General features: G+C 35.9%; 1 protein-coding gene across 1 annotated transcript in view; it reads right to left on the reverse strand.

Annotated features, from left to right (window-relative positions):
- LOC136033375 (uncharacterized) overlaps positions 1-15801 on the reverse strand; it is a 59932-nt gene that overhangs the window by 26880 nt on the left and 17251 nt on the right. The window contains exons 4-5 of the mRNA XM_065714162.1: positions 7362-7519; positions 5223-5357 (exon numbers count right to left, since the gene is read on the reverse strand). Coding sequence (XP_065570234.1) covers positions 5223-5357; positions 7362-7519 — 293 coding nt within the window. The remainder of the gene's footprint in view (positions 1-5222; positions 5358-7361; positions 7520-15801) is intronic.

Here is a 15801-nt window from a genome sequence, read left to right on the forward strand (position 1 = left end):
CGTCTGTACAGAATTGTCGCACCTATCGAGGTGCCGAACTTGGGAACACTGACCACTGTTTTGTTGCAACCAAAATCAAGATTCGTCTAAAAGCTATAAAACCAGCCAGACACCTCAGAAAACTTACACCTACCGTATCCAGCAAGACCCCACTTTGGCTAAGCAGCATCAGGTCGAAATATACAACAGATTTGAGTCTTTAAGCAGTGAGATGATAGTGAAGGTGTATGGAAGGTCTTCAAAGAGAATGCTCTTGCAGCTGCAACTACCGTTGCTGGAATTAAGCAGCATCAGAAAAAGGACTGGATCAGCAACGAGTCCCTCGCCAGTATTGATCTCAGATGGAAAGCTCGCCTTTGCGGGGACATGACAGCGTATAAGCAATTAAATAAAGAGCGCAGCATCATTCTGCACAAAGACTCTAAGACCTTTATTGATAAAAAAGCATGCGGACTCCAAGAGGTCACGAATAAAATGACATTGGAGCCACATATAAGATTCTCCGTGAGCTCTCAGGTCAATACACTCGAACTACATTGTATCTTCGTACCGCCAGTGGTGAGAATATTTATGACCAATCATAGTGCCTACACAATTGGGAGCACCACTTCGAGAGGCTACTAAACTCAGACCCACCCGATCAAATTGACGACCAAATTACTGCTGTTAACAATGCTACACTAGAACCCCAATGGAACTGACTTTACAACAGAAGAAATTAAAACTGGAGTACAAAAGCTAAGAAACAACAAAGCCCCGGGAGTATGTGGCCTGACATCAGAACTCCTTAAAAATGGCGATCCATCCATGACTCTCTGTCTACAAGTGCTGTTTAATGCTGCGTAGCACTCTGAAATGATGCCATCAAATACCATCAGACTAGAAGACAGGCTTATTTATGCAAGTCTACAAGAGGAAAGGAAGAAAAGCAGAATGTAATAACTATTGTGGGAGAACTCTGCTCTCGGTACCCGCCAAACTCATCACTATGCTGCTCTTCAAGCGGGAAACAGAGTCACTCCGTCCCCTTCGTCACCACCAGCAAGCTGGATTAATGCCAGGTAGGTCAACTACTGACCAAATTCATAGAATTAGACAGCTGATAGAGACAAATTTAGAAAAAGAAAGGAAGATATACATTGCCTTCTTCGATTTTCAATCTGCTTTTGACACTGTTGACAGACACTCACTGTGGAAGATCCTTCAATCTGCCGGTGTACCTAAGAAAATTTTGAATTTGTTCAGCGAATTATACAATAAGACCGAAAGTGCTGTCATTGTAAATGACCAGCTCTCATCAAATTTTCAAATGAGAAACGGTGTTTGGCAAGGCTGCACTACTGCTCCCAAACTCTTCAACCGTGTTATGGACCATGTTCTCAACAAAACAGTACTGGTGCATCTGTTTAGCATCGATTTTGCTGAAAGTCTGTCATATGTAGAGTTCCCTTGTATATTGCATTGGTGATCATCAAACTGCCATCAATCTGCCCATGACATCAAAACTGCGCTAGAGACGCTAGTATCTGCTGCAGAAAAAGTTGGCTTATATGTAAACTGGACCAAGACCAAAATAGTGCCTCTGGACAAAACACAATGCAGCCCCCTGACAACGAAAGAAGTATATGGCCAAGATGTTGAGTTAATCAGGTATTTTACATACCTTGGTTCAATTGTCTGCTCAAACAGACATCTAAATGCAGAGATATCAGCAAGGGTGGCAAAGGCAAACGCCTTTTTCGGCCACCTGATCAGAATAATATTCCACAAACCCAAGATCAGCAATCTCGCAAAACCTCGTATCTACTCTGCCTAGGTATCAAGCCTTATGTAGTACTCGTCAGAGTTTTAACCTTTGACTCAGTCGCGGATGATGAAGGTAGATGCTGTCCAGACAAAACACCTTCACAAAATCCCACACGTTAGATAAACCGACAGGCTACTGAACACGGATATCCTTCCGTCCTTTAAATTACCACCCCTGTCCGAACAGCTTGAGCCTCGCTCGCTACGTTGGTACAGTCATTTACTATATCTACCCACTGAAACACCTGCCCGACATATATTCAACTTCGATTCAACTGCAAACGGCTAGAAACGCCCCAGAGGTAGATCACGTATGAGATGGGCGAATATCATAAGCGATCAACTCAGAGCGTGGGCCATTGACCCCAGCGAAGCTCCTACCCTCGCCCAAAACAGATCACTCTGGAGACGACTAACGGTGCTGACGCCTAGTTCCCTCGACATTGGCGTCGCTGACGAGCAAGAGCTTTAAGTAAAGTTAAAAGAAAGTACACGGTCAAGTTGAACATAAGAACAATACAATAAAGAGAAATTACATGACACACTTGGACAATTATACTGACAATCGCAAGAATCTGGAAATTCGGAGGATGTGAGCCCGAAGAAAACCAGTCTGAGTTAAGATCTGAAGAAGAAGAATGCCTATTAGTATAAAATAAGTTAAAGGTTTCTAACATAGACTCAATCAGGGCCGTATCCAGGGGGGCTGAGGGTTCCCCCCGCAATATGTGTGTCCAACTCGTAAGAAAGTAACAAAAATGCACATAAAACAATTGTGATGTATTTTTTTAATGTTTTTTGCCCTCCCCCCCATAAAAAATTGCCCCTCGAACAAAATCCTAAGTACGTCCCTGGACTCAATGGACAAATCCAGAACAGATAACTAAAAACAATGTAATATATATTATATACTTGTATCTATAATCTACTTCCTCTGAATATGAGGGAACATTCATGTAATAGAAAATGAGTAAATTCTAACTTGATATATTTAGAAAGACAAAAATCAAGACCCATTAACTTGCGTATCAAATACAAGGTAATAACAGGATAGCTACCTTGAGGTGGCCCCAGTCGCCACATTTCAGGGTAATGTTTCTGATTGGGTGTAAATTTGTTTCAGGCAATATCAAACAGTTCTCGGTAACGAACTGTAGTATGGAGCGACCTGGCTCAATAGTAACTGAAACTCTAAAAATGGTATTTTGATACCAATAGTTACATCAAAAGCATTGTATTTTAATGCTGATTTTAAATATATAAGTTTCATCAAGATTAGTTCTTACCCATCAAAAGTTACGAGCCTGTGAAAATTTGCCTCATTTTAGAAAATAGGAGGAAACACCCCCTAAAAGTCATACATCGTAACGAAATTCACACCATCAGATACAGCGTATCAGATAACTTTATTATAGAAGTTTCAAGCTCCTATATACAAAAATGCTGAATTTCCCATTTTTTGCCAGAAGACAGATCACGGATGCGTATTTATTTGTTTTTTTGTTTTTTTTATTGTTTTTTTTCTCTAGGTGTGGTCGTATCAACTCAGAGGTCCTAGAATGTCACGAGAAGGCTCATTCTAACGGAAATGAAAAGTTCTAGTGGCTTTTTTAAGTGACCAAAAAAATTGGAGGGTACCTAGACCCCTCCCACGCTCATTTTTTCCCAAGAGTCACTGGATAAAAATTCTGAGATAGCCATTTTATTCACCATAGTCGAAAAACCTATTAACTATATCTTTGGAGACGACTTACTCCCCCGCAGTCTCCGTGGGAGGGGCTGCAAGTTGCAAACTTTGACCTGTGTTTACATATAGTAATGGTTACTGGGAAGTGTACAGACATTTTTGGGGGGATGTTTTTGGTTTAGGGGGAGAGTTGAAGGGGGGAGGGTTACGTGGGAGGATATTTCCATGGAGGAACTTCTCATGGACGAAGAGAATTTAATCGAAAAAATATTCTAGCTCTATTTAAAAAAACAATGAAAAAAAAATATGAAAAGTTTTTTCTACTGAAAGTAAAAACCAGCATTAAAACTTAAAACGAACAAAAATTATTACGCATATGAGGGGTTTACCTCCTCATAATACCTCGCTCTTTACTCTAAAGTATTTTTAGTAATTTCAACTATTTATTCCATGGCCTTTGTGACTCAAGGGTCATTCTTAAGGAATTGGGACAGAATTTAAGCATTAGTGTAAAGCATTAGCGAGGTATCGACGAGGGGATGAACTCCCTCATATACGCAATAAAAACATACGAATATAGAAGTTCCTTACATAAGTTAATTCGTAAGTTACGTATATTTTTTACTAATGAAAACGTCCGTAAAAAATTGAAAGTTCTAGTTGCCTTTTTAAGTAATAAGAAAATTGGAGGGCAACTAGGCCCCCCTCGCTCCTTTTTCCTCAAAATCTTCCGATTAAAACTATGAGAAAGCCATTTAGCCAAAAAAATTAATATGGAAATTTCGTTTTAATTATTTATTTGCGGAGAGTCAGGATCAAACCATGTATTAATTCAAAAACATCCCGAAATTAAATAAAAAAAAAAAAAGTTTTTTAAAAATGAAAGTAAGGAGCAACATTAGAACTTAAAACGAACAGAAATTACTCCGTTTATGAAAGGGGCTTTTCCTCTTCAACGCCCCGCTCTTTACGCTAAAGGTTTTGCTGTTTTAAAAAGTAGAGTTAAGAGAAAGAGTCAGACTTTAGCGTAAGTAGCGGGGCGTTGAGGAGGAAAAGTCCCTTTCATATACGGAGTAATTTCTGTTCGCTTCAAGTTTTAGTGTTGCTCCTTACTTTCATTTAAAAAAAACTTGTTTTTTATTTAGTAGCTAAAAGAAATTGGAACAAACATAAAACACAGGACTGTATTAATACATCAAAATATGTTTTTTTGACGTAAAAAACTGATTTAAACGGTATTAAAAACAGAGAAATGTGTTAAAATGGGATATGTTGGTGCTAAAATAAGCTCACTGTTACCAAATGACTGTATTGTAATAGCCTGTATACAGTTCAATATAAACAACAGACATCGCACCGCGGTAATGAAACTTCAATATTTAAAATTAACATTATGTTGAATCTCACATTCATCTTTTTTAATGAAAGATAAACCAATTATGTATCTTACAACAGTTCAAAAAGTTCTTCAAAGCCGTTAGCTATTTTCAATATCCTAGATGTTTTAATGTTTTTTGCCAGTATCCTACAGTTATCGTTCCACGAAAAAGTGGCCAAGGCATTGATGTCTTAATATCCCTATAGTGGTTTGCAACCTCTTTCTTCCCGGCTAGTGCTACCGTTATCAGTGCTACTGTCTATTTATTAAGTTTCTTTAAAGATTTTTCCAAGTGGGCTTTCGAGGGATTTCCGATCCCACTTTACACGTTATAAAATAAAACCAACTAACCATTAGAGATAGCGTCGCAAGGAAGCTGACTAATTTTGACATTCCATGTTCTTTCCAGTGATTCTGCTTCTGAGCTGGCTCCAAGAGAAAAACTGAGAGTAAATGATCCACCTCCTGTCGTCATGTCAACATACACTTAAAGAAGTGAAGGTAAAGTAAAAAAACATTTTTTTTTCATCAAACAAAAATTTTTGCCGACCGTACATTGAATCTTTAAATAAATTGGACAGATTTTTTTTTCAAAATAATCTTCTCCAAGTCTATGAACACCGAGAAGTTTTTTAGTCTGTTTATCCCAACAAATTAATTAAAAAGAAAAATCCCACAATCTTTTATTTCGAAAATTATTTGCACACTGAGATTCCACAGTCACAATCTTTAAGTGCATATATCTTCAATATCATTTATCCTGTTTTAAAGAGTTTTGACGACCGTAATAACAATGGACGCTTAGTAATAAGGAGGAAAATAGCCTTCAAGAAAACAAGTTAAACGAAGCAATTAATTACGAAGAAGATTTTCTACAAAACAACTCAAACCAAGCAAGAACATAAATAAACAAAAAATATTTCTCCTGAGCACTAATATTTTTGTTAAATATACATCTGAACTTCTAGTGTTTACATTAAGACAGGGAAAATTTAATAATATGTTTTTGAGAAAACGGAACGTTTGCATTTACCTTTGGGGGTTTTTACTTTAGGTGGCAAACCAGTAAAGGAATGCCAGAATAAGGAATACTAAAAACCAAGTCCGTATCCAGGAGATTTGCTCTATGGGGCTTTTTTTATTGGGGGGGGGGAGGTACAAGGCTTAAACCAAGCAAGCCCCCATCCCCTCCTTGGATAAAACTATATTGCAAGCATCAAAACTCAAATTATAATTCTGAAACATAAAAGGCAGGTAAACATCTAACATAAAAGTTCATAATTTCCAGAAAAACAAAAAACAAAATAAGAGCCAGAAGTTCCTCCGTTCTCTAAAAATAATACAGTGTGTGTTCAATAACTGAACACAAATTTCCAGCAACAATTTTACCAACAATCTTGATATATGCAATTGCTAATAACTTCTGATGACTATCTATTAAATCAATAAGTGTCATCAAACAGTTCGTGGTAACGAACTGTAAGTAAGGAGTGACATGGCTCAATAGTAACCGAAGCTTTGAAAACCAGAGTTTTGATACTAATGGATATATCAAAAGAATTGGCTTATTATACTAATTTAAAAATATATAAGTTTCATTAAGTTTAGTCTTGCTTATCAAAAGCTACGAGCCTTAGAAAATGTGTCAGATTTAAAAAAAGGGGGAAAGACCCCCTAGAAATCATAAGACTTTAATGAGAATCACACCATCAAATTCAGCGTATAAAAGAGCCCTATTATAGAGGTTTCAAACTCCTATATACAAAAATGTGGAATTTAGTAATTTTTGACAGAAGACGTTTATTTTTTCTTTGTTGGTGTTTGTTTTTTGTTTTCCCCAGGGGTGATCGTATCAACCCAGTGGGAATAGAAAGTTGAGACAAGGGTCATTATAACAGAAGTGAAAAGTTCTAGTAGCCTTTTAAAGTGACTAAAAAATTGAATGGCAACCAAGCCCCCTCCCACGCTACTTTTTTCCCAAAATCGTCCGATCGAAATATTGAGGTAGTTTTTTTGCTCAACATATTTGAAAAGCCCAATAACTATGCCTTTGGAGATAACAGGACTCCTCATAGTCCCTGGGTAAAGGTCGTATATATTTAGGATGAGGAGGGGGGGAGTAAGAGTTTCTGCGGTTTCTGTGGGTAAATTGAAACTTACTGTTGGTACTTTTCAGTGTTTAAGACTATATAAATGTTAGGACCAATCCTAAAAAAATCCCTTTTCCTGCTTATTACCCATGAGCAGAAGCTTAATATTTTGTTTATTTATTTATTTATCCAATAGCTTACAAGCTAAAAGCTTGTAATCATAATATTACATATTACATATAGTACATATAGTACACATATTACATATCTGTATATATATTACATATTTTACACATATTACACAGTATTACATAAATAATGTCTCAAATATTTTTTACTTAGTGCACAGCCCTTCAAAAGAAGATGTTTCAACAGAAATCATTAAAAATTCGAAACTTACTGTGCTGTCCTGTATTTGTGCCACATAAGACTGGGATTGGGTTGGAACCTCCGCTTACCGTGAAACTGTCTGTGACACATTGTCCTTGGAAGTTCGCACCCATCGTTTCGAAAGTAGAGCTATCTGGCTGAGAAATTACAAATTCTTGGAAATCAAGACTATAAAAAAGGAACAAGAAAGATATAAAACTTATTGAAATATAATTTGGTCGAGAGGGGAAATCATTCTACACTAACCTAAGCAATTCATAGAAAAACTGGAATTGTTTTCTACACACTTAAGAGAGTGTGCAGTCTAGAGAGGAAAGAATACCTATTTTATTTTTTGACTTCCAGTGTACAAGTTGCTAGAGACTTGGTACCAAACTGAAAATAAGTTTCTTCGAAGCTAATTTTTGTTTCATTTTTCAAATTTTTTAGGAAAACTGCAAACTGTAGAAAAAATTCAACGAGTTCCCTAAAATTACAGAGCTAGGTTGAAACATGGAAACACTTAGAATTTATAGTTTCTTTCGTCCTTTTGGACCTAAATTCTATATCTTCTTGCAACGATTAGGTAAAAAAGGCTGTCAAATTGTTTTTCTGACAATTGACTTGTTGAGAAACGGAATTGTCGAAATATATTACAGTTAAGATGCAACTTCCTGTAAAGTCCGCATTGGGTTTCATACTTATTTATTTTAATATATTAAATTCTTCTCTTTATTAGTGGTTTCTTTTTTTTGCAGCAGTTTCCGCAGAGGCAAGAAGAGGCCAATAATACACACAAAGCCCAAAAACTAATCTCTGTAATCTAAAATTTAGCCAGTGGTATATTTTGTCTGACAACACACTAGCTCCATCTCTTCTCATGATATTTGAAAACTCATACCAAATTTTTGGCTACTACAAACCGTAGTTCACTCTTTACTAAGTTCCAGCTGTCGCTTCAACAATGAACATATATCATACACAGAAAAAAAAACTTCAGGTTTTTACAGCTTGATACAGCAAAGAATGAGCTCTAGGGAATCAGGCAGTAGAGTTACTCGGACATGATATTATACACGATGTGACACAATCTTGGATATAACAATAGAGTTTTTGTCGAAGATTGTATTTTATTTGTAATAGTATGTTTTGTTACTTACAAAGGCACGGAAATATAGCAATTTTATTTCAAATGGTGAAAAAAGCAAACAAAAAGCAAAAAAATCAAGATGACACATCAGTACTATGCAAAAAAGTGATTTTCCTTGTTGACAAAATGGGGGTGTTAAGTTTCCCGTATGGGGTCTTCGGCAGTGATGATTCAAATGATGCCCTTTATTTTTGATAAAACACCGTTTTTGGGAGATTTCAGGCTATTTTTTTCGAGATTACCATAAATTTTCTGTTGCAACAAACTTATCAAACGGTTCGTGGCAGCGAACTGTCAGTAAGGAGCGACGCGGCTCAACAGTAATGGAAACTCTAAAAAAAGAATTTTTATTTCAATTGATACATCAAAAGATTCGACTTATTATGCTGATTCCAAATTTACAAGACCTATTAAGTTTAGTGCTAACCATTAAAACCTACAAGCCTGAGAAAATTTGCCTGATTTTCAAAAAAGGGGCCAAATACCCTCTACAAGGTGTAAAAGAAAATAAATTGTTTGATTTTCGAAAAAGGTGTGAAATACCTCTAAAAGTCAAGGAAACCTAACGAAAGTCACACCAGCAGATTCAGGGCATCCGAAAATCCTGTTGTAGAAGTTTAAAGCTCCCATCTGTAAAATGCGGATTTTGATATTTTTTACCAGAAGAAAGATCATGGATGCTGGTGCATTTAATTTTCTGTTTGTTGTTTTTTTCGTTGATTTCCCACAAGCGTGATTACATCAAACCAATAGTCATAGAATATCGGGAAATGACTCATTCGAACCGAAATTAAAAGCTCTACTGCCCTTTTCAAGAAACCATAAAGATTGGAGAGCAAATAGCTCCCCTCAAACGCTCTTTTTTGCTCAAAGTCACCCGATAAAAATTTGCGACAGCCATTTTGTTCAGCGTAGTTCATAATCCAATAACTATGCCTTTGGTGGCAACATAACCCCCCACAGCCTTGAGAAAAGGTATGTAAGTCATGAAATTTGCCCATTGTTTACGTATAGGATTTGTTATAGGGAAGTATATAGATATTTTTTGGGACGGGGAGAATTCCCCATGGGAAGGGAAGTTTCTGGGGGATAAACTTTTCAGGGAAAATTTTAACACTGGGGGAATTTGCCAGAATTCCTATACGAATTCTTTTTATTTGTCTTACTTTATTTTTGTCAAATCAACTTTACATGTGGAGATGTTAAGAGGAATGGTCTGGGTAAAATTTTTACCAGGTTTAGAACCAGACAATTCCATTTAGAACGGAATTGTCTGGGGGAGTTTTGCTGTTGGGGGCGGGGTGTATATTACGTGGGAAGAACTTTCCATTGGAGGATTTTCTATGGGGGGAAGAAATTTTCAATGGAAAGAGAGCTGGATTTCCTGGCATTATTTAAAAACCATCAGAACTCAATGTCAGTGCAATAGCGCTGCGTAAGTAAAGAGCGAGTTGGGCATAATGTATAATTTTTATTTTTTGTAGACCAGGGCACTTCGTGTCGAAGAGCTTGTTGTAAAAGCTTCAAAAAGGGCTCATACGATTAGAAATTTAAAGGGCTACTGCACTTTTTAATAGTCAAAAGTAATTAGAAGGCAACCAAGCGCCCTACCATGCCCATCTTTTCTGCAAACATATCCGATCAGAATTTTCTAATGACCCCCCCCTCCCCCCACACACTCACATCTAGTACTTTCCCAAAATGCATCCGATAGAAATTTTATGATAGCCATTTGTTATCGTTGAAATATCGAATAGGGCTCATTCGATTGGAAATTGAAAAATCTATTGCCCTTTTTAAAGGTCCAGAGCGATTTCAGGGCAACCAGCCCACCTTCCACGGCAACCATTTCCCCCAATTCAACTTTAACTTTATTAATATCAAGTGATCCCTACATGCATCTCTTTTAACATCCCCACAAAAGGTTCCATGACATGTGAACGTAGGGAAAGACATTACAATCATATCTATCAATGTTCGCAATAGTGATTCGCTGAGTGATGCAGAGTAAACTTTTAATTACTCCCTGCAAGGATGCAAAGCAATACTTGTACCTAGAAAGGTTACAAAATGTTCTGGTGGTATTACCATATTTGTGCAAATTCATCAGAAATACGTGAGAAGACCAGACCTTGAGAGATTTTCTTCAAAAGTCGCAAATGATCGTGCCATTTACTCTGTTGATATTGAATTATTAGATGTTGATAAAGAATGTAAGTCTGTTTTTTGTTTGTATTATAAACCCGCTTCTTACCTTTCAGATCTTTTCTCTTCGTCCCTTGACCATTTTCTTGCCCAGCTTGATATTGCTAAGGAAATTTGTCCTTTGGGTGATTTTAATATTAACTTGCTACAGCTTGAAGGAGATAAGGGAGTAAATTTGTTTTTTGGGACTCTATATCTAATGGTATACCATCCTCTATATTATTCCCAACTCGTCATGTTAAGGCAAGACATTCTGGAACTTTAATTGATAATAGCATTTTTTGTTCTCTACGTTTTTAAAATTCTTTTTTACCGGTAGACTTGTTTCTGATCCTTCCGATCATTTCCCTATTTTCTTGTCTCTATCTGGTATACAATCCTGTTTCTTCTAGTAATCATGGAACTAAAAGCTCTGTAACATCTAACCGAGCTTGTTCTAAAACTAACGTTTCTATGTGCAGTAGAGAGCGTTCCACGTGTGACTAGGGCAGTGTTTTGGAGGTGAAGAATGTGGATTTTGCAGCTGTAAAATTTACAGCTCGGTTTAAGTATTTGGTGAATAGACTTTACAAGAGGCTCATTTGATAGGAAATATTTATTTCTAGTTCCCTTCTAAAAGATGAAAATTATGGAGAGCAACTCCCCCCCCTGAAATCCCCTTTTCCCCAAACAAATTCAATGGAAATTGTGAGATAGCAATTTTGTTAGCAATAGTCCAAAAATCATAGAACAATGTCTTTGGGGTTGGCAAATTGCCCCAGATCCCGTGAACAAGGGTTTTAAGTTATGCTTCGGGGCATATAAGGCTTTTATGAAACGGATGATCGCATAAACCTTGGATCCGATGAAACTCATTTGATTGGAAGTTCGAAGTTTTAATCTAATTTTTAAGAGTCAAAAGTGAACAGTGGCCAATCAGCCCCCCCCCCCAAGTCTATCATTCCCCAAAAGACATCCGATCAAAATTTTAAGAGATATATTTTGTTTAGCACTGTTGAAAGACCCAGTAATTGTCTTTGGGGATGTCAATCTCCCCACAGTCTCCGGAACAAGGGCTGCAAGTTTGGCAATTAGTTAATTGTTTACACCTTGTACATGTTACTGAGAAAGGTATGTAGGTTTTAACTTTGCTTTCCAAAAAGACAAAGATTATTCAGATGACTCTTTCAGAGAATTTTGAGAGGAGTGTTGAACTAAATCAAAATACGTTATGTGTATACGGACTGTCAAATTGGTGTAACACAGGAATAACTGAATATATTAATTTGGAAAATTCAGGAAATGATAATGAAGATGATTAAAAAGGCAATATTTGCATGCTACCAAACGCTACTACAACTACCACCCTATTCTATTTAAGGTGTTGAGGGAAAACTTGAACTAAATCAAAAGGCGATTGTGAATGCACATTTTCAAAACAGTGTATGTCTACAATTGATCTGGGTGTTAAGTTGGAACCTTCAGAAAATGCTTAAAGGGGAAGATAATTTCACCAAAAGGCAATATGCGCACATTACTACTAATTCTACTGTTACTGTTACATTTACTACTGCTGCTACTGCTACTACTACTACTACTACTACTGCTAACCCTGCTCCTACTACTACTACTACTACTACTACTACTACTACTACTACTACTACTACTACTACTACTACTACTACTACTACTACTAGCACTACTACTATTACTACTACTACTACTACTACTACTACTACTACTGCTGCTTCTATTGCAACGACTTGTAAGGCTAAGAGCATTAAAATGGAAATTTCAAGAAGTCTATGAACATACAGGTTATCAAAAGGACATATCAGGAATGGCATAGCAACACTTAATTGTATTAATTCAAATTTTCTAGGACTTGATGAGAGGGATGTTCTATTGACCAAAAGGCAATATCTTAATACTTCTGCTTCTAGTAGTAGTACTGCTATTCAATGCTATTACTAGTAATGGCAGTAATACTGCTGTGAATACTATTACAACTATACCTAAGGGTATGAAGATTAAATTATCAACAGTTTTTTAAGGGGGAAGGTGAACTGAATCATTACACACCGTCTGTATGCAGGTTGTCAAAAAGGTGTAACTGCAATATTTTAGGAATCTTTTGGTGTGTGAAGTTGAAACTCAAAGGGCTTGTTGTGAGGGATGCTGAACTAACCGAAAAAAAATATTTACATCCTAATGCTACCGCGCCTACTGAAACTACTAATGCTGTTTCTATTATAACTAATTTGTGATTATTATAGCTATTATAACTACTTACTGTTATAGTAGTTACTATAATCTAGTAACTAATATACTAATATAGTAACTAATATATAGTAACTATAATATTGTAGGTAAGTTACTATTATAACTACTTATTATAACTACTTACATTAGTAGTATTACTATTACTGCCAATGAAGCTTAGGCTACTTCTATTAATTCTTCCGCTACTACTACTGCTACTATTAAAAATAAAGCTTTTACGCCCAAAATTTGAAATATATAGAAAGTGTACGGAACTAATTCGAAAGAAACTATGCCCACACAGGTTGACAAGTGGACGCATCATAGAGTTTCACGAACGGTTGATGGTATTAAGCAGAAACTTTCAGTGGGTGCCGAAAGGGACGTTGAAGAAACCAAAGGTGCTATGCACATACTGCTACTAGTGCTGACAAAGCTATAAGGGTAACAAAGTAATATCTGAAGAACAACTTATATTATTAAGTTAAACCTTTAAGGGTAAGTTGTGGGGGATTTTGCGAGTTTCTCCCAAAGAAGAGTAAAAGTTACACTTCAGTGCTGAATTTTCTCAAAGAAGAGAAATAAGTAACACTTCGATTCTGAAATTTTCTAATAAAAAGAAAAATTTCAACTCGCTGGTAATATTTTTTTTTCTTTGGTAAAGGCGAAAACATTATTTTTGTGTGTTAATCGTTTGCAATCAACAGTGTGAGAATCAATTTAAAATGAATCAAGCAGAAAAATTAAAAAAAAAATTGTAAAGTCCTGGATTTTTTTTTAAAGCCAGAGACACATGAGTTTGAATTACAAAATTTTCAAATATAACGTTATGTTACATGCTTGCTACTGCCAATCATTTCTTTTCGTCTGCATTCAAGTTAGGTCTGTTTTATCTGCATTGCTGTTAGTTATCTTCATTCAAGTTAGGTACGTTGAGATTCAGTTAGCTTGGGCCATGCTAAGCTAACCTAAATAAACTAAACTTGAATGTAGATAACTTAATGTTACCTAGCTCAAAATCGAATAAATCAGTTATGTTGCTATCGATAACTATATCAGAAGGATGGCAGCACTTGGGGTAGTAAAAAATAATCACCATATAAGACGGTAAATGTCTTATATTATGCCTATTAGTAAACGTTTCATATCTGAAACTTTATAAACTAGCACATTATATGTCTCTAACTTTAAACACTTTATATAGTCAAAATGTGTCTTCATCAATCATTGAACATGAATGGATGGCAGTAGTAGGAATGTGACGAAATGAAATATCTGGAAATCTTGTAATTAACACTCACATATCTCTGGCTTTGAAAAAAAAATTCAAAGTAGCAAAACTTCACAGGATATTTTTTCCCCACTTTTTTATTTTAAATTGAATCTTATACTGCTAATTACAAACGAACTAGCAAGCAAAAATTATCTGTTCACCTTAAAAAAAAAAAAAATTACCGGCGAGTTAAATTTTTTCTCTTCTTTCGGAAAACTAAGAATCGAAGTGTAACGTTTATCAAAATAAAGCAGTAGATGATACAGATACTTGTTTTTGTGTAAATTACCACCAACTGCCTTGCAATCGCTGAAGGAAATGGATATTAGTTTCTTTTTCTTTATAGTTTTTATGTGATTCATTAGGAGGCCTAGTTAATTATATACCTGCTTTTTGTCGTTTAAATGGTATTTGGACATTTGTTATATATTTAGAATAGTAAGCTGAAATGGACTTCGGTTTTGTTTTAGTACCTTTGCGAAAGAGTAAAAACTGGGATGTTTGCCCGAGGGTTTAACTCCACGACATCTCTTACAAAATAAAGCTTACCCAGTAAATTTACATGTTGCATTACAGAATTCAAAAATAGAGATTAATTGTAATAAGAGCTTAGCTATTTTATTTCATTTTTTGGAGGGTATAAAATGAATATATAAAACGGAAAAAAAACTTTATATACAATCATCTCATAGTCAAGAATGCATCAAATGACAAAACAGAATTATATGATAAGATTTTGCAATGAAAAACTGTGGCTGTGACAACCTAGACAGTTTGTAAAAAGGTCGTTATTATGAAAGCTTTTAAGAGTTATTTTACATGAACGTTTCATGGTGTAATGGTTAGCACTTTGGATATTGAATCTTGCGATCTGACTTCAGACCTCGGTGGAGCCTTTTTGTAACTTGTAGCTTACTTATAATAATAATAATAATAATAATTTATTCCAGAAAAAGCCCGTGGGCCATAGGGAATTTACATAACAAAAAACAAACAAAATATTAACTAAATTAAATTAATACTATTTAAAGAAAACGCTCACGATGTACCGCTGCAATCCTTACAAATCTTGCCATCCTTTTAATACTCAGGAAATCTGTCTCTTTCATTCTATCTACCATCCATATCTCATTCAATTTTTCCTTACCATACATCTCTCGCCTCCAATCATTCAATTCGACACATTCACACCAAAAAGTATTAAACTTTCATCCTGAGATCCACACATAGGACAAGCAATAGATTCTACCTTCTCCCCTTTTCTCCCTTGATACTTTCTTTTCTCCCCAATCAAAAATCCATTTCCCCTCCAATCCAAATAAGCCTTCAAATCCTCTCTACTTAACCCAGCCTTCCAAAATACCTCTTCCCCCAACTACCCTTTATCTTTCTATACAATTTTAACGACCCTGAACGATCCAGACTTGCCCACCATATCTGTATTTCTTGATGATTCAACCTCTCTTGTACCTCCCTTATTACTATTTTCTCCATACCCATAATCCCTTTTCCTTCATTCCACGATTCCCCTAATCCACACTTATCTAAGATATCCTTAATCTCCGCCGGCCACCCTGTTTTACTATTCTGTCTCAACGCCTC

The sequence above is a fragment of the Artemia franciscana genome, chromosome 11, assembly GCF_032884065.1.
Source record: "Artemia franciscana chromosome 11, ASM3288406v1, whole genome shotgun sequence".
In the NCBI taxonomy this organism is placed as follows: domain Eukaryota; kingdom Metazoa; phylum Arthropoda; class Branchiopoda; order Anostraca; family Artemiidae; genus Artemia; species Artemia franciscana.